Source organism: Citrus clementina, unplaced genomic scaffold (assembly GCF_000493195.1).
Source record: "Citrus clementina cultivar Clemenules unplaced genomic scaffold, Citrus_clementina_v1.0 scaffold_2, whole genome shotgun sequence".
NCBI classification, from domain to species: Eukaryota; Viridiplantae; Streptophyta; class Magnoliopsida; order Sapindales; family Rutaceae; genus Citrus; species Citrus x clementina.
In genome coordinates, this window is record NW_006262688.1 from 9,804,126 (window position 1) to 9,826,189 (window position 22,064).

General features: G+C 36.0%; 2 protein-coding genes across 4 annotated transcripts in view; one reads left to right on the plus strand and one right to left on the minus strand.

Moving 5' to 3' along the window:
- Positions 1–1,129: 1,129 nt before the first annotated feature.
- LOC18051218 (nuclear pore complex protein GP210) overlaps positions 1,130–22,064 on the plus strand; it is a 29,548-nt gene continuing 8,613 nt past the window's right edge. The window contains exons 1-31 of one of the 3 annotated variants that reach the window (XM_024190605.1): positions 1,130–1,510; positions 2,805–3,070; positions 3,705–3,871; positions 3,968–4,184; positions 4,902–5,248; positions 5,430–5,642; positions 5,761–5,899; positions 5,990–6,138; positions 7,045–7,156; positions 7,250–7,845; positions 7,995–8,118; positions 8,238–8,515; positions 9,432–9,542; positions 9,689–9,751; positions 10,239–10,430; positions 11,092–11,151; positions 11,224–11,292; positions 11,496–11,642; positions 11,751–11,870; positions 12,097–12,146; positions 17,244–17,313; positions 17,881–18,036; positions 18,118–18,180; positions 18,322–18,455; positions 18,867–19,278; positions 19,669–19,768; positions 19,864–19,976; positions 20,062–20,133; positions 20,679–20,754; positions 21,524–21,631; positions 21,745–21,886. In XM_024190605.1, the coding sequence (XP_024046373.1) occupies positions 1,335–1,510; positions 2,805–3,070; positions 3,705–3,871; positions 3,968–4,184; positions 4,902–5,248; positions 5,430–5,642; positions 5,761–5,899; positions 5,990–6,138; positions 7,045–7,156; positions 7,250–7,845; positions 7,995–8,118; positions 8,238–8,515; positions 9,432–9,542; positions 9,689–9,751; positions 10,239–10,430; positions 11,092–11,151; positions 11,224–11,292; positions 11,496–11,642; positions 11,751–11,870; positions 12,097–12,146; positions 17,244–17,313; positions 17,881–18,036; positions 18,118–18,180; positions 18,322–18,455; positions 18,867–19,278; positions 19,669–19,768; positions 19,864–19,976; positions 20,062–20,133; positions 20,679–20,754; positions 21,524–21,631; positions 21,745–21,886 (5,042 nt within the window). In that variant the 5' untranslated portion in view covers positions 1,130–1,334. The remainder of the gene's footprint in view (positions 1,511–2,804; positions 3,071–3,704; positions 3,872–3,967; positions 4,185–4,901; positions 5,249–5,429; positions 5,643–5,760; positions 5,900–5,989; positions 6,139–7,044; positions 7,157–7,249; positions 7,846–7,994; positions 8,119–8,237; positions 8,516–9,431; positions 9,543–9,688; positions 9,752–10,238; positions 10,431–11,091; positions 11,152–11,223; positions 11,293–11,495; positions 11,643–11,750; positions 11,871–12,096; positions 12,147–17,243; positions 17,314–17,880; positions 18,037–18,117; positions 18,181–18,321; positions 18,456–18,866; positions 19,279–19,668; positions 19,769–19,863; positions 19,977–20,061; positions 20,134–20,678; positions 20,755–21,523; positions 21,632–21,744; positions 21,887–22,064) is intronic. The other 2 variants (XM_006446531.2, XM_024190606.1) reach the window with 2 other exon arrangements.
- Positions 15,370–17,231, minus strand: LOC112100792. The gene is made up of 2 exons (XM_024190608.1): positions 15,833–17,231; positions 15,370–15,509 (listed from the first exon to the last, which is right to left on the minus strand). Coding segments are annotated over exons 1-2 (1,059 nt in total). The 5' UTR covers positions 16,890–17,231; the 3' UTR covers positions 15,370–15,507.

Here is a 22,064-nt window from a genome sequence, read left to right on the forward strand (position 1 = left end):
TTAACTGGAACCAACCTGATCGGTTCCAATTTTCTTTATTTATTTTTTAAAAAATCAAAATTTAACTGAATCATTTTTTTTTTTAAAGTTTAACCGAACTTAACCAAACCGTTGCGCCGAATTCAATCCAATATAATAAGTTTGTAACAGACTGCACCACACAGCATGATGCCAAACCAAATAACTAATTAATAAAGCAACTCACACTCACGTGGAAGTTGGAAAAAAGTCTTTTTAAGTAGGACCAAACATTCCCGAAGCCGCTAAACCGAAACCGCGACCCATCTCGTCTCGTGCCAACATAACCTGGAATAAAATTAGTTGGTAGAAATATTAAAAAATAACTAATTCAAATAAGTCCCATTTGATATTTGCATGCCCGAATATAATATTATTATTAATTTTTGCTGCAGCGTACTTTAGTTGAAGTTGTCACTTATCACGTGTGCTCAACAAATCTAAAAGCGCTTTTTTTTTTTTTTTTTTTTTTACATAAAAAGGAGCTAGAGCGTAATGTGCACAAGCTGGAATCTTTTTGGCCTCTTTTTAAAAGTTAAAAGAGTAAAAATACGTTATCTCTTGATAATTAATCTAACAAGGATTTCGCACTTCAATGAAGTTATGATCATGCACTTTAATAGAAGTGTGAGATCAAATTCGAGCCTATTTGCATCCAATTTTAATTGGGTGTAGAGGTTCAAGTGCATAAGGAGACCTATTCTATATTTTGTGTCCAATAATTCTAATTAAAATCCTACAGTTTAATTTATTAAAAAATCACTCGTTATCTGAAGAAATTATAAATGATTCGAAACATTATCCCATTGCAACATTTATTTATTAAACACACTTGACATCAAGAAGATAAAAGGGGTGTCATCATCAATGTCATATTATCATTAATTCATTATCTAATAGAAGGATGTAACTACCATAAATCCAACTTTTGAAGATTCAAATGCATTTAAGTCAAATATAAGGATCGTAATGTAAATTTCGCAATTAATGAACTTGGATGGGAACGGCGACGATCGCGCGTATCTCGATTTTGTTGTTTCTCACGCTTAATCCGACACCTGGTCGATGACACTTCACAAAACCTCGCAGCCAACCAGATAACGCCACGTCACCAATTGCTTTTGGAAATTGATATTCCCCAAGATTCTTCGCGCTCTAAAACCCTGATTTTAGGGTTTAGTATACTTGATCTTCCACTTCACTGCTGCTACTCAGTACTTCACCTGAACTTCGCAGCACGAGGAACTTTTCGAGCTTCAGGTAGAGTCCATTTGTAGAGATTTTTATTTTTAGTTTGTAAATTGGCAAACAGCCAAATGATGTTCCGGTTCGCATTTCGGTTCGTTTTGTTACTTCTGGTGGCGGTGGCCGCCGAAGCGACGTCGCATTTAACGTCCGGACCGCACGTTGCTGATGTCAACATACTCTTGCCGCCTAAAATGACGAATCCTGTTGAATACCGGCTTCAAGGAAGTGATGGCTGCTTTAAATGGTACTTTCAAATTTTCAATATATACGTACGTACACCTGAATGCTAGGAGCCTTTATTTTTGTTTATTATTTGTCGGTTTATTTATTTTTTGGTTAATTTGTGATTAGTTTGGTTGTAGAGAAAATGTAGGTCAAAGAATTGAAGTTGAAATGTTGAATCCTAGGTGATTTTAAATTTATGTAGTTAAAGTTAACCAAAAAAAAAAGTGAATAATCTATCAAAAAAATGAAATTAATGTTAAATAAGAACAGAGTGTTCTGGAGTTAGCCTCCGGTTTAGACAGTACGTTTCAGTAGTAGGTCTTAATGGAATAGTTGTAAGTTAGTTCTATTCATGAAGTTGCAAAAGTTGATACTGCCATCAGCTGGTGAAGCATGACAATTTTTCATGTGTGTGTGATTTATGCATATGTAGTCGGAGTCAAGAAACTAGGAGAAAAAAGAGTAGATTACCAGTGGAATTCTGTCTGCTCTAAGGATAAAAAAACAGTACTTCTGAATTAAATTTTTTGTGTTGAGTAATAACTTAATCAACCCTTCGATAGAATACCCCTTGTAGAAGTATCACTAGATTTTGTTTTCCCTTGTTTAGTTGTACAAAAGATGAGAAAGAAAGATGATAAACGATGTACTGTCCCTGTAAGATCTCATAACTTATTTTTTCTATAAATGGAAAGAAGAGGAATTGACAGTACAAGGCTCATTTAAAGTGATGTATCTTTAGTAACGTTTACATGTGTGGAATAGTTTATTTAATTTCATCGGATCATGGTATATATGTAAAATTAGTGTATTATTGATATTTTTTTCCCCTTCAACCCGTTAGGGATATTCTAACAAAATCCCCTTCGAAACATGCTCTGGAGGAAGCAAATATATGTGTACATAGGAATGTGATACTCATATTCATGCAGCCTCTATAAATGGTTGTGGTAGATGCTTTTTTGTGTATCATTTGATAATTGAAAATGTGAAGTTTCAGATTGACTGTTCTCTATTATTCTTGGGAAATGTTTGTTTTGTTTGTGATGTTGTATCAAGAAAGTTTCTTGCATACACCTGAACACTATTTTAAGATCAAGTGCAAATGTAATACTTTTACAAAGTCAGCTTTTGCAAATCATTCATCATTCTTGTGGAAAATCGTCCTACAAAATGATCTCTCTTATAAATTGTTTCCAGAAGTGAGTTATTAAGGGATGATGAAGTGATAGAAACGTTTCTCCTTTGGTTCTTTATAATAAAATGCCTTCACGATATTTTTATTATTATTATTTTCTCCCTTATCTTTACAGGTCATGGGATCATCATGATATCCTATCTGTTGTACCTGAATATAATTCAAGCAATCACTGCTCAACAAGTGCACGCTTGAGATCAATTGCCCCCTATAGTGGTCGGAAGGAGACAGCAGTTTATGCTACTGATGCTTACTCTGGGACTGTAATTCGCTGCAAAGTTTTCATTGACAACTTTTCCAGAATCCAGATATTTCATAGTTCTATTAAACTTGATCTAGATGGGCTTGCTACTCTTCGTGTGCGTGCTTTTGACAGTGAAGGTATCTCAAATATGTGTATAGTTGGGAATGTTGGGACCTCAGCAATTTCTATCGGTTTCGATTATAGTCTATTATTGTAATCTATTTCACTTTTATTAGTTTGTTAAGAATTTGAGGAACTCCAATTTACTAAACAAGTTGAAATTCTTACGCTATTGTTTCTTTTTTGTTACTAAATTTCCAAAATTTGGTTCTAACCAGTTATCATTTTTCTGTTCTTCATAGTTGTTATCATTTTCAGTTTAATTTTGCTGTTAGATTCTTCCTTTATGTTTTTCAATAAATCTAGAAACTGAATCTGTTATTTCTTTGTTTAAATTTCTGATACCTTTAAACAACTTTTGTCAAATATTGAATACTTATGAGTTGCTATGTAAGTTTCAAATTAAATATGACATGGCCAATGTGCTATATTTGATCTTTTGAATGATGGACATGAATTATGTTTGTAACTGGATGTTTCTTTGCCTATCTAATCTTTGCATGGTTGCTTGTCGCTTGTGCAGTTGGGCTTGTCTTGGGTTGTTGTATATGATTTTATTCTACCTTTCATATTTTTAGTTACTATTGAAAGTTTTATTCAGCTATTTCCATTTTTATTCTGGTTGTATTTATTTCTCAACCTTTATTGCAGATAATGTCTTTTCTTCATTGGTGGGTTTAAAGTTCATGTGGCAACTAATGCCTGAAACTGATGGATCATCTCATCACCTTTTACATGTTCCTTTGAAGGATTCTCCCCTTAGTGACTGTGGGGGATTATGCGGCGACTTAGATGTGCAAATAGAACTTGAGAATAGTGTACGTTTATCCTTATAGTGGTGAATGAGCACTAGTTGTGACTTAGTATGTACTTTTATAGTTAGATCTCATTACATTTGTTGACCTGTGGTCCAGGGTGTATTTTCAGATTTGTATGTTGTAAAAGGAATTGGAATCGGCCACGAGATGGTATCTGTGCATTTACTTGAGACAGAATTTATGCACATGGCTGATAGCATTCTTCTAACAGTTGCGGAAGCCATGTCAATCGAACCACCTTCACCAGTTTTTGTCCTTCTTGGTGCTGCACTGCAATATAAACTTAAAGTAATTCGTGGGAATATTCCTCAAGGTTCCTTTCTTCTTTTCTTCTTTTTATTTTCACTAATAGATAAGATTAGTTTGAGCGAAACCACTGGTTTAATTTGGTTCTTTATGCAACTATGTTTGCTCCAAAGTGTGGGATATCAGCTATTACATGGATTATTAGGTTGAAAAAGCAAAAGGAAAACAGAAAAATTGAAGATGCTGGAGAGAGAAAGATACTGAACTTCTATGATATAAAGATCATTTTCTCCCATCTTTATAAGCATTGGTTTGGCTTCATGATATCTTACTGTTACTCAATCTTCTTTTTCCTTTTTTTTTTAAAAATCCAACCAAATATAGCTACAATAGTTCAATGAAAAATTGATATTGTAACTATTGATGGTTTTTCTATAGGCTTATACTTTGGTTCTTTTATTTCTTGACTTTTCTTGTTGTGGATGCATGCATCTTCGCTGTAAGTGTGGACCAGTGGTTCACCATTCACTGTATTTTCATCTGGATTAATAAAAAAATGTCATTTCTTATTAGAAAATAATGTATATAGATGTTGGGAATTAGCTTGATTAAGAGCTAGATTCATTAACTATCTTGGGTATTCTTGGACTATTAGTTGTATGCAAATATAATATTAAGTTGGTTTCAGTTAGTTTTCTTCTTTTAAGGATGTACTAATTATGTAATGGTGCATTGTTGGTGTAATTCTCGATGTTCTTACTACAATTTTCATTGGGGATTTCAGTGGTTGCTCTGCCATCTCCGCATCATCGTTGGTCTGTTTCAAACTCTTCGGTTGCTCAGGTGGACAATATGATGGGTTTAACTCAAGCTCTGAGGTTAGGGCAAACAGCTGTCATTGTTGAAGATACCAGAGTTGCTGGCCACACACAAGTGTCTTCACTTAATGTGGTTCTTCCTGACACTTTATGGTTATACATTTCACCTCTGTCTATTTCTGGTGATCCTGTTGAAGGAACAAAAGCCATTCCTTCTGTTGCTTGTTGGTTTGTTGTTTCTGGTTTTCAGTATCTTATTCAGATGAAAGTTTTCTCCCAAGGACCTGGTTCACAAGAGATCTACATTACAGAGGTAATGCATGCATTCTGAGGAAAGTGTAGTTTGCATAAAGGCATTTTTTTAATTTGTATATACTTCTTTGTTCTATGTATTGATACTTTGTGCTAATATTTGGTTGGCATTTTCTTTTCTCTATGCTTGTTCAGTAATTAATTTCTCCTTAACTTCTTGTTCTTCACTTCCTTGTTTGCAGAGTGATGATATTAAACTATCTGACAACCAATCTGAATGCTGGAGAACTTTTTCAATGCCGAATGATCTTGTGCTCAAACATGGCTGGCGAAATTCTAGAATCCTGAAAGCAACTTCACAGGGACTAGGAAAATTGACAGCTTCTTTAACATATTTTAGTGGGCTTCATGATACAAAGGAGGTGCAAATTGGCTTTAGCTTATCTCTTTTCCAAGTATTTAGTCATAATTTTTCTTTTCTAATTATTGTTTCCTTTATTTTGTTAAATTTAAATGCTCTTTTAACCAGTGCTAGGAAATTAACTGTCATCTGAATCTGCTTTGCTGTTGTAGGTTCTGAAGGTTGTGCAAGAAATAATGGTATGTGACCGAATTAAGTTCAGTTTGGATCAGACAAATGGCGTGTCTGAGAGCATTCTCCTCCCATGGGCCCCTGGTATTTATCAAGAAGTAGAGCTGATGGCTACAGGAGGTTGCTAGCCCTCTACCTTTCTATATTTCTAATCATGTTTAAGCTAACTCTGAAGTTTGATGGGTTCTAATGCTCCGTTTAATCATATAGGTTGTGCTAAAACATCCAGCGACTACAAATGGTTTTCTTCAGACATGGCTACTGTGTCCATAGCTGCTTCTGGAGTTGTCCAGGCAAAAAAACCTGGGAAAGCAACTGTTAAAGTGGTGTCCATTTTTGATTCATTCAATTATGATGAGGTAATTCTATTGTGTTTGTATATTTTACCAGTAGTGTATAATTGTTTCTTTGAATTTCTGTATATTTGAGTTTGGTTCTCTCAGTTGAAAGTGCCCATAGAATTGTAAAATTGGAAGCCCAGTATTTTATTATTTCATAGTTTGGCCTTGAAATTGCTGAGTAGTATCATTTGAGTAAGAAATATTTTGTTGTCATACTCCATTTTTTTTTTTTTAAATTTTTTTTTGTCCTCTAGTTTTGACCTGTATATGCAATGAGTTATGTTCGGCTGTCTGGAAGAGATTCTTCTGTAATTGATTGATTTATTTACTTTTTCGTACCATTAATTGTTATATGACAGGATTTCTACTTGGTCTGCATGCAATTATGTGAAATGTCTGATTTTATTGCAACTCTTCAGAGTTCACTAGTAAGTTAAATGAAGCCTAAATCTGAAACTAGTTGGGTTTCACTATGTTGATTCCCCCTCCCCCTCTGCCCTTCAATTCCACCCATTCAAGGCTTGAATGATGACCATATTTGTAATATCAAAGAGTTTTTATAAATGGGATATTTCCTTGGAGATGCTCGATGGTAACAGCATTCTATTAAAAGTTGATCAATCTGTCCTTCTTGTGCCAAGTATGCTGGACATATCTCTTGAAATGGTGCTAATGCATTCATAAAATTTATGTTACAATTTTTATTTTATTTTATTTTTTTTGGTTTCACATTTCTTATTCAAATAATAAAAAAATATACCATTTCTTATTTAAATAATAAAAATAAAAATATAAGTATTGTGCTTTTGCATGATTGAAAAGTAAAATTGGTGATAACATTTTATCTGGTGTTCAAAAACAGAGCTCTTTATATGGGATCATGATAACATTTTATAAGTTTTTTTTTTTTTTTTCTATCAACAGATTGTTATTGAAGTTTCCACCCCATCCTCTATGGTTATGCTGCGAAACTTCCCTGTTGAGACTGTAGTAGGATCACATCTTCAAGCAGCTGTAACAATGAAAACATTAAATGGTTGTGCCAAATTTCACAATTATTTGGAACTCCCTGCGTGTTATCACTATTGAATTTCATATTCTTTTGCTGAATTTGGCTTGTGATGTGCAGGTGCTTATTTCTATAGATGTGATGCTTTTAGTTCTTCAGTGAATTGGAAAGCTGGAAGTGAGTCTTTCATTGTACTCAATGCAACAAAGAAGCAGCCTTTCTTGGATAAGCTAGGGACTTTTGAACATGATATATCTCTCCATGGTCCTCCCTGTTCATGGGCCCATTTATATGCTTCTAGTTCTGGCCGAACCATGCTACATGCAACCCTTTCCAAGGATTATCAGCACTTCGATCGTTCTTTTGATGGACCTATAGTCTTAAAAGCTTCTTCACGTATTGCAGCTTATCCACCACTTATTGTGCAACAGGCAGGTGATGGAAGCGGATTTGGTGGTTATTGGTTCAATCTGGGTCAATCAGAAACCACTACTCAAATGGAGGCTCTGGATAAGTTGTATCTTGTACCGAGAACACATGTTGATGTTTTGCTTGTTGGAGGACCAGAGCCATGGGAGGAAGATGTTGACGTCATTGAGACTTTCGAGATCTTCAATGGCAAGCATAACCATGCAAGCGATGGTGTTCATATACATGTTGTTTCTGGAAGCTCCAAGAATTTATATGGAGTTTTCTGCCAAACTCTGGGAACCTTTGTGAGCTTCAACATTTTTCTTGGCAATTATACTTTATATTGTTTCTTATCTTCTTAACATTTTCTAATGTGTTTTTTTTCTTTATTTTAGTCAATTAAACAATTGAAAATCATGATGCTTTTTTCTTTCTCTGATTTTAAATGCTTCAGGAACTAGTTTTTAAACGGGGAAATTTGGTCGGAGATGACCATCCTCTGCCTGCAGTTGCAGAAGTTTCACTCTCTGTTACATGCAGCTTTCCTGCATCAATTGCGCTGCTAGTTGATGAACCTGGTACAGCTATATGTATACATATTAATATACACATGACACATGTAGACATGCAAGCACAACTTACTCATGTTTTCTTAGTATCAATTCACATTCCTTTGATTGTGTTTATGGCATTTCAGTGAATGAACGTAAAGTTATACAGACTGCAGCTCAAGCTGACCGTAGCCCAGGGAGAATACGTGTCACTCCTGTTACTGTTGCAAATGGGCAAACTATTCGAATAGCTGCAGTTGGCATCAGTAGCTCTGGGGAAGCTTTTGCCAACTCATCTTCTCTTTGTTTGGGGTGGGAACTGAGCAATTGTGATGGATTGGCGTACTGGGATGATGCTTATGGTTCACAGAAGTCAGCATCCAGTTGGGAGAGGTTTTTGGTCTTGCAAAATGAATCAGGACTGGTACTTATGGGACTTTCATATCTTCATCTTGAGCTTCCTTCTTTTTATAATATGCTGTTTAGGTGGTTTATCACTATTTTAGTATTTTCTCTCAAATGATGAGAAAAAGAATTCTTGGAGGCAAGTCATTTGTTCCATTGCATTTCCTTTGAACACGTTTAAGTTATACTTTCTTCTAGACTGTTTACTGATGTTATATGATAAAATTCCTTATGTAACCATAAGATATCATAGATCTCCATTAATTTCTATGCTCAGAAGATGGAGAATTTTAGAGCTGGATTTTTTGTTTTGTTCCTTTTCCTGAAAACAAGTTAGTTTGTGGTCTATTACTTCAACTTCAATATTCTTCTATTTTCTATTTAAGTAAAGTGAGAAAACTCCTACTTGATTGACAAGACAATAGAAGTATCTCCATTAATTATTTATTATTTATTTATTTATTATTATTTTTTGCTTAGAAATTGAAGAAGCTTCAGTGCTTCAATTATTGTAATTGATTGTCCTACTTTTATTTAGAACTCCACAAATCCACATGGAGCCTTTGATGCATACTCCATTGGTGTAATATTCGGAGTGGCTCTCAAGTTATCAAACTTTTGAACTCCTTTTTCTTCACGTATGACTTTGTGATTATGATACTTTAGTTAACTTTACTTAGACATGGGTGCACAAGCATGTTACTGTTTTGGAGTTTAAATACTATTGTCTGGCCTTTCCTGTAAGCTTAAGTTTGTGGTATAAGTTGTTTTTTAATATTGTATTAGACCTATGATAACTAGGAGTTCTTGTTTTCAAATCATCTCATTTCATTAATTAGTTAAAAGACTGTTGAGCTTGAGATCGATTTCATGTATGTATTTCTGTGTGTGTTGTCATTGGATATGAGCTGAGCTGTTCACTTATTGTATCTCAGTGTGTTGTTCGTGCCACTGCTTCTGGTTTCTGTGATGCTAAGGATGGTCATCATTCTGCTCAACTGCTTGAAATTTCAGAGAGTTTTCTTACTGATGCCGTACGCTTACAGGTATGCTTTCTGAATTATGTGATTTTGCGGGGACATCTAAATTGTTTACTTTTACTTATGTTGGTATCGTGTTCTTATTTCGTACTTTTCATATAATTACTTCTTGTAAGTTCGGTTCTAACTGTTGGTGTTGTTCAAATCTGCAGCTTGTTTCCACTCTAAGAGTCAACCCGGAGTACAACTTGTTATTTTTTAACCCTGATGCTAAGGTAGACATTACTATTATGGCTCTCTTCAAAGAATGTATTAGGATGTGTGCGTCATCAAGCATTTCCTGACAAGTTCTTCGCTTAATTCCTTGCTTGTCTTGCTGATCCTGAATCAGTTTAATCAATTGAGGTTTTATTAAATGTTCGGAAGGAAGAGTTTTTTAGGTTTGAAAATCAGAGTACTATCAGGATGGCGTCTGAGCAAAAAATTTAAGTCAAATGGGCATCTTTTGGCAGCCTTACAGGTTTATGATGTTTTTGTATATGCTTTTAAGTTGATGTTCATCTTTGTTTCTGTATTGTTTGACTTGTTTGAATTTAGCTAAAGGATTAGACATATAAATGGGTCAGCTCAAGCACACAATTCACTTATCAAGTTAAACGTGTAATGCTGCTTTAGATTAGGCAGTATCTATAGGTTAGTGCAATCAATTTGTCAATTTTAGGGACTGTAAATAATAGAAATGCCATAACTATTTTGATTCAGGCAAATCTGTCAATTGCTGGTGGGAGTTGTTTCCTGGAGGCTGCTGTAAATGATTCTCAAGTGGTAGAGGTCATTCAGGCTCCAGAAGGTTTACAGTGCTTACAATTGATGCTATCTCCGAAAGGATTGGGAACTGCACTTGTGACTGTTTATGATGTTGGACTTGCTCCTCCACGTGCAGCTTCAGCTCTGGTACTGTATTTACTCTTGTGTCTTCTCTATACAATTTGTTTGTCGATGAAAATGTGTTAATTATTCCTCATGTACTCTTCCTATAATTTTCTCGTAAGTTCATCGGATATATTTTCTATATTTTATTTCTGCAAGAGTGGTATTGGTTTTGACATGAAAATTGATGGAGCTTAAAATGGATCAGCATGATAAATTACGTAACCCTAGTATCAAAATCAAATGTATGTAGTCTTTTGGGAACTCCACCTTGTAAATGAAGAATATTACTCTATCCTTTTACCTAATGTACTCAACATTATTTTATGATGTATGCCTTTTTGATTGCAGTATTGTGGTATACTCGTTTTAATTTTACACAACCCCCCCCCCCCCAACAAAAAAAACTTTTTATATGAACAAAAAATGGATAAATAATAATGGAAGAAACATTTTATAACTCAAATTTTGGCATGGAGCCAGCAGTGTAAAGTTGCCTTGTGCCGCTTGAATTGTGTTCTGTGATGCTACTCAAAATTCCGAGCCATTTCGTTTTTCTTAAGGACAGGTTTTTTTTTCTTTGGTGCTCTGGATATGTGTGATTCTAGGAATGTCACCTTCTTCCTTCATGTTTCATCACCCAGCTGGCAGTTGTAGTCATTCTTGGAGGTATATGTTTTGCCAGGTCCAAGTTGCTGATGTAGACTGGATTAAGATCAGGTCAGGCGGAGAAATCAGCCTCATGGTATGTCTTTTACCTGGATGGTACACGCTAATTTGTGACAACTATTATAATTTGCTTTCTCATTAATTTTAGGAAGGTCAATCACAATCTATTGATTTAATGGCTGGGATCGATGATGGAAGTACTTTTGACTCTTTTCAGGTTTGAGTTGATTTCATTTGTAGTCTATGGGCTTTGATATTCTAGCTTCCTGTTTGTTAGCTCATGCTAATTTAGTTGGTGTTTTGATGTTTATAAAGCATTTTGCTCTGTATTCTTTCATAAATATGCACGTGCCTTAGTCATATTTTTCACGTTAAAATCTCCTAGTAAGTGAGGATTAGTGCTTGTGAATTTTGGTGCAGTACACTTACATGGATATTCGAGTACATATTGAGGATCATATTGTTGAACTCATAGATGATGATGCTACCTCAAGTCCTGATGGTGGATATTTTAGCATGTCGAGTTTTAAAATTATGGCTAAACATCTTGGGATCACAACTCTTTATGTAAGTTCTTGTTTGGTCCTTTGCCAGTATGAAATTCCAGTTGACATTGCCTTAAATTTGTATTGATAATTTAGATCATGCAAACTGACCGGTAGGTATTGGAATCAGGTCAGTGCTAGACAGCAATCTGGGCATGAAATATTGAGTCAACCTATAAGGGTAGAAGTCTATGCACCGCCGAGAATACACCCTCACGATATTTTTCTGGTACCTGGTGCATCTTATATGGTATGTCCCACAACATCTTAATTGCTTTTATTTTTTTCCAAGCTCAAAGTGATAGAAAATTGAAGTAAAATTTCATTTTCTTGCTGTCTCTGTGTGTGTGTGTGTGTGTGTACAGTTATTATAATATTTTTTTTCATTTTTGTATTTTAATTTTTGTTCGAGGCATATTTTCTGTTGTTTGTGTATTTCTGATTGCTAAAGTGACATGGTTGCTTTAAATTCCTAGCTTACCTTGAAAGGAGGCCCAACTGTCGGTGTATATGTTGATTATACTAGTTATTGGTGAATAACTTGTATTTCTATATTTCTGATCAGAATACAATAGTACAAATATATAGCTTTACAATGAACTAATTTAGGAAACTATCCTAGCTAATTGAGGAAAGTATCCTAGCTAATTGACAACTATACACGCAGCTATTCTAGGAAACTAGATCAATTCTAATAACTCTATTTTTGGTACAATTTCCTCTGGTTTGAATTAATATCTTGCAACACTCCCCCTCAAGCTGGCTTGTAGATGTCTTCCATAGCTAGCTTGCTGACTAGTAGTTCAAAATGTCCCTTGTGTAGTCCTTTGGTGAGTATGTCTGCTATCTGTTGTGCGGTTGGTACATAGGGAACACATATTACCCCACTTTCAATTTTCTCCTTGATGAAATGCTTATCAACCTCAATATGCTTAGTTCTATCATGTAGAACTGGATTGTGGGCAATAGAGATGGCAGCTTTGTTATCACAGTAAATCTTTACGGGAAGAGACACTGGAATCTTTAAATCTGAAAATAGTCTCTTTATCCATATTGCCTCGCAAATTCCATGTGCGAGTGACCTGAATTCTGCCTCAGCACTACTCCGAGCCACAACGCTTTGTTTTTTGCTCCGCCATGTAACGAGATTTCCCCCAATAAAGGTGCAGTAGCCTGAAGTTGATCGCCTGTCAGTTGAGCTACCAGCCCAATCTGCATCTGTATAGACTTCAATTTGAAGGTTGTCCCGTTTCCGGAACATAAGACCCTTTCCAGGGGTTCCCTTTAGATATCTTAGTATCCTATAGGCTGCATCAAAGTGTTCCTGTCCTGGTGAGTGCATGAACTGACTTACCATGCTTACAGCGAAAGCTATATCAGGACGCGTATGTGACAAGTAGATCAATTTCCCTACTAGTCTCTGAAATTTCTCCCTATCAATCACATCTTCAGCTTTAGCAGGATTAAGTTTTAAGTTGACTTCAATGGGAGTCTCAGCAGCCTTACAACCCAGAAAACCTGTCTCTTTGAGAAGATCAAGAATGTATTTTCTTTGGTTTACAAAGATACCTTCCTTCGATCTTGCAAATTCCATACCAAGGAAGTATTTTAGCACACCCAAGTCCTTGATCTCAAAATCTCGTGCCATTTTCTCCCTAAGATCTGCCAACTCTTTAGGATCATCACCTGTTAGAATTATATCATCCACATAGACAATTAGTATTGATATCTTACCACTCTCTGAGTGTTTATAAAACATTGTATGATCAGCTTGGCTTTGATTGTAGCCATAACTCTTCACAGCCCTTCCAAAACGTTCAAACCACGCCCTTGGAGATTGTTTAAGGCCATATAGGGATTTTTTAAGTCTGCAGACTTTGTTTTGACCGAACACCTTCTCAAATCCTGGTGGTGGACTCATAAACACTTCCTCTTCTAAATTCCCGTTCAGAAAGGCATTTTTGATATCTAACTGGTGTAATGGCCAGTTATAATTTGCTGCTAAGGATAATAGTACCCGAATGGAATTTATTTTGGCGACAGGGGCAAAGGTTTCTTGGTAATCAACCCCATGTGTTTGAGTAAACCCCTTAGCCACGAGTCTGGCTTTAAATCTCTCTATACTTCCATCCGCCTTGCACTTCACTGTAAACACCCATTTGCACCCAACTGTTTTTTTATCCATGGGTAGGTCAACAACTTCCCATGTCCCACTTTTCCTCAGAGCATTCATCTCTTCCATCACTGCTGATTTCCAATCAGAATCATTAAGTGCTTCTTGAATGTTTCTTGGCACATGCAGGTTAGAGATTTTAGATATAAAGGCATTGTGTTTTTTCGAGAGTTTACCATAGGATAGATATTTGGACATAGGATGAGAAGTACAAGAGCGTTTTCCTTTTCTGATTGCTATTGGAACATCATAGTTATTAAAATTGTCATCAAGCATAGGATTGACAGTAGGTTCAGATATTTCATCAGGATTAGGAACAAGATTATGTGAGGAAGTTTCTAGAGTACCTGTATTTCTTTCAGATTCTTCACTCAGGGTGTCTGGTTGGCCTTGTGCTAAAGGAATAGTAGGTCTCTTACTCCTTGTATGGTTCCTCCTTGAATAAGTAAGAAGCTCTTTGTCTTGTTCCTTGAGAACAGAAGGTAGTATTTCTGCCCCTGTCACAGTCTCAGCAGTGTTTGGCAAAATAGTCTTGGTATCACCAGTTTCAAAAACAACATTAGGAATAGCAATCTTTTCATTAGAAAACTCATTTTGAGGTATAGGTTTAGTAATGCAATCTAGGGTTTTAGGCAGGGGATTGGAAATATCATCCCAAAAATTTTCTTCTTCTCTTATTTTCTCCCCCTGAAGAGAAATTTTTTGAAAAAAAGGTTGATTTTCCAGAAAAGTGATATCCATAGAAACAACAGTTTTCCTAGTTTTTGGATTAAAACACTTATATCCTTTCTTATTTGGTGCATAACCAATAAAAATACATTTTTCAGCCCTTGGATCGAGTTTAGACCGGTTTTTATTAGGTATATGAACATAAGCTGTACATCCAAAAATTTTCAGAGGAAGATTAGAGTGAATTCGTGATTCTGGAAAATATTTTTTAAAACAGTCAAGTGGTGTAATGTAGTTTAGAACACGGGTGGGCATCCTGTTAATTAGATAGGATGCAGTTAAAACTGCTTCGCCCCAAAGATATTGAGGAACATTCATAGAAAACATAATAGCACGAGAAACTTCAAGTAAATGTTTATTTTTACGCTCAGCAATACCATTTTGCTGAGGTGTATCAACACAAGTAGTTTGATGGTGAATACCTTTTTCTGCAAAAAAAGTTCTAAGATTTTGCTTAAAATATTCAGTTCCATTATCGGTATGAATAATTCCAATTTTAGTTTGAAAGTGGTTTTCAATCATCAAGTAAAATATTTCAAATAAGTTCTGAACCTCAGATTTTTCCTTCATTAAATAAACCCAGCATAGGCGAGTATGATCATCAATAAAAGTCACAAACCATTTTTTCCCTGAAGAAGTATTAATTTTTGAAGGACCCCAAATATCACTATGGATTAAATAAAAAGGCTTTGAGGCTTGATAAGGCCTTGAAGGATAGATAGTTCTATGACTTTTTGATAAAATGCAGTTTTCACAATGGAATTCAGAACAATTCAAACCTTTAAATAAATTAGGAAATAATTTTTTAAGATAAGGAAAACTAGGATGCCCTAGCCTATAGTGCCAAAGCATAATTTGATCCTTAACTTGAGTAGAACTAATACTACTAAAGCCTTGAGCTTCTTTATTCTTAGATTCTTCATCTTCAAAATAGTAGAGACCATCTATCAATTTAGCACTGCCAATCATCTTCCCCGAGTTCTGTTCCTGAAAGACACAGTGGTATTTGGAAAAAATAACACGACAGTTAGAGTCTCTAGATAATTTACTAACTGATAGCAGATTACAGGTAAGTTTAGGAACATGGAGAACATTTTTAAGAGAGATGGTTTTAGATAGATTTATCAAACCGTTGCCAGCTATAGGGGAATATGAACCATCTGCTATACGAACTTTTTTATGACCAGAACAAGGGGTGTATGTATGAAATAAATGAGAAAAACTTGTCATGTGATCAGAGGCTCCTGAATCTATAATCCAAGGAGTATGAGAAATAGGTAAATGACAAGAGAGAGCATTTAATTTACTACATGCGTGAGCAATGGTAGCATTAGGTGTACTTAATGATCCTGAGTTAGATTTCAGCAGCTTCAGAAGGTGATCCATCTGCTCTTTGTTAAAGGGGACAGACTCGGCCTCATGTGCAGCAGGAGTACGAGTGAATCTGCCTTCATGAGAACCCTTCCAATTTGCTGGTTTTCCGTGGATCTTCCAGCAAGTCTCTCGTGTATGCCGTGGCTTATTGCAGTGATCACACCAAACGCGAGACTTTTCATCAGGTTTCTTTGTAGCAGTTCGGCCAGCATTAATACTAGCAGCAAGGGCTGAGTTTTCAATAGTGTTAACGAGATTCCTTTTTCCAAGCATAACAAGACGCCGACTCTCCTCACGGCGTACCTCAGAAAACACTTCTCCAATAGAGGGAAGCGGCTGCCTCCCAATAATCCTGCCTCTAACTTCATCAAACTCCACGTTAAGACCAATGAGAAATTTGAAAATACGGTTATCCTCCACTGTTTTCTTAAAGTGTTTACAATCTTCAGAAGATTTCCACTCATAATCATTAAATAGGTCTAAATCTTGCCAAAGTCGTTTCAAGGAATTAAAATACTTAGTGACAGTATCCTCACCTTGGCGGATTTCTCCGAGTTTCAGGGTTAACTCATATACTTGAGATTGATTTCCCAAGTCAGAATACATTTGGTTAATGTTGTCCCAAAGCTCCTTGGCCGTGTGATAACACATATAGTTGGAGCTTATGTCCTCCTCCATAGAGTTCACCAACCAAGTCATTACCATCGAGTTCTCAGCATCCCATGTTGGATAGGTTGCATCGTCAGCCGCAGGCTCCTTTGTTTCTCCAGTCAAATACCCGATCTTGCCTCGACCACGGATATACATGCGCACAGATTGAGACCAACGCAGGAAATTTTCTCCATTCAGTTTAATGGTAGTGATCTGAATGGAGTGAGATTCCGTGGTTGAAGCCTGGGTTTTAGGCTGCGCAGCAGTAGGTGTTGGCAGGCTTGTAGAAGCATTCTGGGTATGTTGAAGGGTGTTTGTAGACTCAGAAACAACGTCGGACATGATGAAGAGGTAGGACTGATTTTAGGGTAGAAAAGAAAGTAGGAGAACGGCTAGGTTTTCTGCAGGTAAGAGAAAGGGCAGAAGAGCAATAGGGTTTCCAGGAATTAAAGGAATTCCTGCTCTGATACCATATTGGTGAATAACTTGTATTTCTATATTTCTGATCAGAATACAATAGTACAAATATATAGCTTTACAATGAACTAATTTAGGAAACTATCCTAGCTAATTGAGGAAAGTATCCTAGCTAATTGACAACTATACACGCAGCTATTCTAGGAAACTAGATCAATTCTAATAACTCTATTTTTGGTACAATTTCCTCTGGTTTGAATTAATATCTTGCAACACTAGTACAGATGAAGAAATAGCAACGATCCACAGATCATCTGGTCAACTGTTTGCCATTTCACCAGGGAACACTGTAAGATATGGGGTCCAATTTTTTCTACTCGTTTTCTTCTCTGGCTTCCCCCCTAACTTGGAGCTTTGATGAGTTTTGCATAGTTTTAAGTTTTATATGCATGCATGTCATTTAGTTTTATCTATAAATTTAGCTATTTATAACTGAGATGAGTTGATTTTGTTACTTATAATTCCAGAATGAAAATTAATTTGGACGCTCTTTAACTTTCGTAAAGTACCTACATTAGCATTAATTTAGATCTTTAATACATTTTAACACTACGAGCCGATGTGAAATCTGTTGAGGATACATTATCTCTACCATTAATTATTTTTAATTAACATGTCATGTGTATGAACAGTTTTGGCAGTTATATAAAAATCGGGTTTAGCTTGGGTGACTTTGGTCCCCTTTAAAGCTAAACTGTATCATTCCCAGCAACATTATTGAGAACAAACTTGATTCTCTTTTTTTTTTTCTCTTCTCTCTCTGGCCCTTCCCCTTAATAATCTTGATTGACATTTACCGTGGAGTAAGTTAACATATAGTACATTTTACTAATTGCATGCATGTGTCTATGATCAGACCCTCATTGCCACGGTTTTTGGGAATGGAGATGTTGTAATTTGCCAAGCTTTCAGCAGTGTGAAAGTTGGAGTTCCTTCTTCAGTGACATTGAATGCGCAAAGTGACCAACTTGCTGTTGGCCATAAGATGCCCATACATCCTCTATTTCCTGAGGCAAGAACCTAAAATCAAGAGAAATAGTTCAGTGGATTCTCTCTCTTGTCCAATTGCTGACTGACTTATTGGTGTTGTCAGGGTGATGTGTTTTCTTTTTATGAGCTCTGCAGAAATTACAACTGGACCATAGAAGATGAAAAGGTTAGACTGACTGCTGCATCATTCTGCTATAGTCTGCAACTGCTGCATCAGTCTGATATATTCTGCAATTAATCTTGTCAAATAACAAGATGTTTCCTCATCATTTGGGTACAAAAACATCTCTCGTTTTTCTGTTTCTAGATTTTGGGTTTTTGGCTGGGGGATCAACTGCACAGTGAAAATCAAGATTTACAGTCAGCTGCTTCAGGGGAAATTCAATTTTCTAATGACCTGGATAAGAAAGAACTGGGTTTTATCAAAACCTTGTATGGAAGGTATACCAAAGCCATTGCAATAATTTTTTCTCTCCATTTTGGCTTCATTCATATATTACAGGAGTTGCATGTTGAGCTAAAAGGCAAATTGTATTTCTCGTGCATCATTAGAGTCTTGACTTATGAAATCTAGTTAGAGGATTTAGGGACTTCTAGTAGCCAATTCTAGAAAAATTGTCTTCCTCGTGTCTGGATATGATTAAAATGGTGGATGTATCAGTCTTTCTTCCCATAGAGGAAAGCTGACATTTTGTTCTCGAATCTAATTTTTCTTTGGTTCCTGTTCTGGATGGAATCAATTTTACTTGGAAAATTTATTATTATTGGCTCCGCTTGAAGTTTTAGTAGGTTTTTTCATGACTTTTTTTCCTTTTAAAGAGTTCAGTCTCCCACACTTTTTGCCTGTTGCAGATCTGCTGGCAGGACAGATGTTGCAACTACTTTCTCATGTGATTTTGTGTCTGACTCATACTCAGAATCAAGGATTTACAGTGCATCGATATCACTATCCGTGGTGTCTGATCTCCCTCTTGCACTTGGAATTCCAGTAACATGGGTTCTCCCCCCGCATTATACTTCAACTAGTCTTTTGCCTTCATCATCAGAATCACATGGCCAATGGGATAGTCAGAGTCGCAAAGGATCAATTGTCTACTCTTTATTGAAATTTTGTAGTGAAAAGAATGAAGCTGCAAGCAAGGATGATATTTCCATTGATGGGGACACAATAAAAACAACCAGTAGTAACCATCTAGCATGCATCCAGGCAAAAGATCGATCCAGTGGAAGAATTGAAATTGCTTCATGTGTCAGGGTGGCTGAGGTACTCTCTTATATGCAGCGTTTCAATGTTGATATTGAAGTGAGATGAGTGTGTTAATTGTTAAATATGCCTAAACTTTGTGTAATTGTTAAATATGCCTAAACTTCGTGTCTTAATGCATTGAATTGCAATCACACTTGTAACATAATGGGTAAAAAGAAGTTTGCAGGAGCTAGGTGATGGTACTCTTATCAGTTCACTTCTTACAATGTTAATGTGCACATTAGGTTTCTACTACCATCCAGGACCTAATTAAGCAATACTGCAATAGAGTTATTAAATAAATATGATATAATGGATTTTCATGTTTCTGAACTTTCGTTTATCCGTTCTTGATGCTCATATAGAAGTTTTAAAATCAACTATGTTGGTGCTATGCATTACTGTCAGGTGGCTCAAATAAGAATCAGCAATAGATATCCATTGAATGTAATTCATCTTGCTGTTGGTGCTGAACGTGAAATTCCAATAAGCTATTATGATGCTTTAGGTACAATCGTGTTCTTAATATCTGTTATTAATTTTATTGGAACTTCATATGTTCCAGATTTGAGCCTTTAGTCTCATGATTTTGCTTTTGACCAGGGACTCCTTTTCATGAAGCACATAATGTCATACTCTATCATGCGGAAACTAACTATCATGATGTTGTCTCTATTAACTATACACTCAATGGTAGTGGGAAAATCTATCTTAAGGTTTGTTGATGACTTAGATTTTATTTGGTTTCTGTTTAACTTCTAACTTCTTCCTTATTATATAACTGCAATTTTCCTTTTGAAGGCAAAGCAACATGGTAGAGCTCTCGTGCAAGTATCAATGAACAGAAGTCCACAAAAGTCTGATTACGTTTTGGTAATTGCAGTCCTATTACTGAACCATGGAACTGTTATGCTGTAGGTGTAATTTACCACACCCAGACGTGCCTGATATGTGTTTACTTTCACCAGATGATAAACAGCTTGTGAAAAGCTGCATAGCGAATCTTGTCTGTACTTCTTGCTGCATAGTTTTCTCTTCCACTTAATTGAAGAAGAATACTGAATTTTTATTTAATAATGACTAGACATGTTTGATGGTGAGTTTTCCCATGGCCATGGTAATTTGTCATTGTTGGTTTTTGTCTGAAAGGCAGGTAATTCTATTTTGCATTATGTCATGAAACTTGAGAATAGGCTAGAAGAATTTCAAATTGGTCTACAATTCGAAATTACTTAAAAGTTTTTGTGAGGCATTTGTGAGACATCCCAGCCCTCTTAGGCTTATGTATGAAGTATGCTTTCTTATATTGAGTTATTTTCTGACTGCAAAAGTAAGCCTGTTATGCTAGTCACTTCTTAGCTTCCCTTGTTTGCTTTGCTGATTATGTTCCAATTCTATCAAATCCTTTGTTGATTCAGGTTTCAGTTGGAGCCCAACTATATCCACAGAATCCAGTCCTCCATGTTGGAGGTAGTCTCGACTTCAGTGTGGAAGGTGTGTGTGTCTTTGGTGATGAAATAGTTTCAATCTCATTTGCTTATGCTCCTGCAGTGACCGTTCTCTGCATCATGAAATTTCTCTTTGCATGCAATCTTCGTTGACTGTTCTCTGCATCATGAAATTTCTCTTATCTCTGTAATACCTTGAGTAGTTGCTTCTCTGTCATTATTTGTTCCAGTGCTATAAATGATTAGTCTTGATGTTTTGTATGTTCTAATTATTCAAAAACCGCGCTCGTTATGAGGATATGGGAGTATAGGGCGTGTTTGGTAGGTGATGCGAAAATGAGTTTTCAGAATTACGTCATTATCCAAAACTTTGGTTGTATTATCAATGCAACTGGCGTTACACCCGAGGCCTGCGCTAATGTCTATCTTTGCCCTTAATGTTTTATGGTGTTGTTTATTGCTATTGATTGAGAATGTAACGCCATGTATATTGCTCATGTTCCAAATATTTTTAATCGGCTTTAGATCTCTTTTAATACAAATTTCTGGCTTCTGGCTGATTGAAATTAGTGGCAGGTTATTGCATGAACCAAACATGAGTTGCAATCTGTATTTCCTTACAAATGTTTCTCACCATATCTTAAGGAGGGGGGGGGGGGGGGGGAATCTGCTCTGCAATTGGAATTTTATTATATTTTTGTCTTAGCTTTTGATTTTCAACTGTCTTACATTTGAGTACAAAGTGTGAAAGGCTGGTTTGTATGTCTTTACATTTTATCCTCAATAACATGATCCGTGCTCTTCTTTCCTTGTAGGTTTTAGTGATCAAGTTTCTGGCCACTGGTTTAGCGATAATGAAAGTGTTGTACGTGTGCACATGCCATCTGGCAAAGCTGAAGCAGTTGGAATAGGTTCAACCAAAGGTACTACTGTAATTGACTTAAGTCTTGGTTTTGGCCTTTTTTCTTTTTTTATTTTAAATTTTACTAGAATATGATGAGGCCATTTTTATAGTTTAAATTTGTTACATATGCAGTATTTTTTGAATGTCCAAGTATGAAACTGCAAACAACGGTTACTGTTCTATCAAAAAACATTGTTTCCATTGATGCTCCAAAGGAGGTGCTAACAAATGTTCCTTACCCAACCAAAGGATATACCTTCGCTGTGAGATTCGGGTATGTAGATAAGTGGATCCTTTTACTGACTGATACCTTTTAGCTGCTCTTTAGTTCGATAGCTGATATTGTCTGGTTGCTGCCCTGCATTTCTTGTTAATGCATTGAAGTAATGATTTACCTTCTGCCATTGACAAAAAGCTCAGACCTCCCTTCGGACCTACTTATTGTGACTTTT

Bases quoted from the DNA above. Each gene is read 5' to 3' on its own strand.
- LOC112100792 (XM_024190608.1), bottom strand. From the start codon at position 16,889: ATGTCCGACGTTGTTTCTGAGTCTACAAACACCCTTCAACATACCCAG.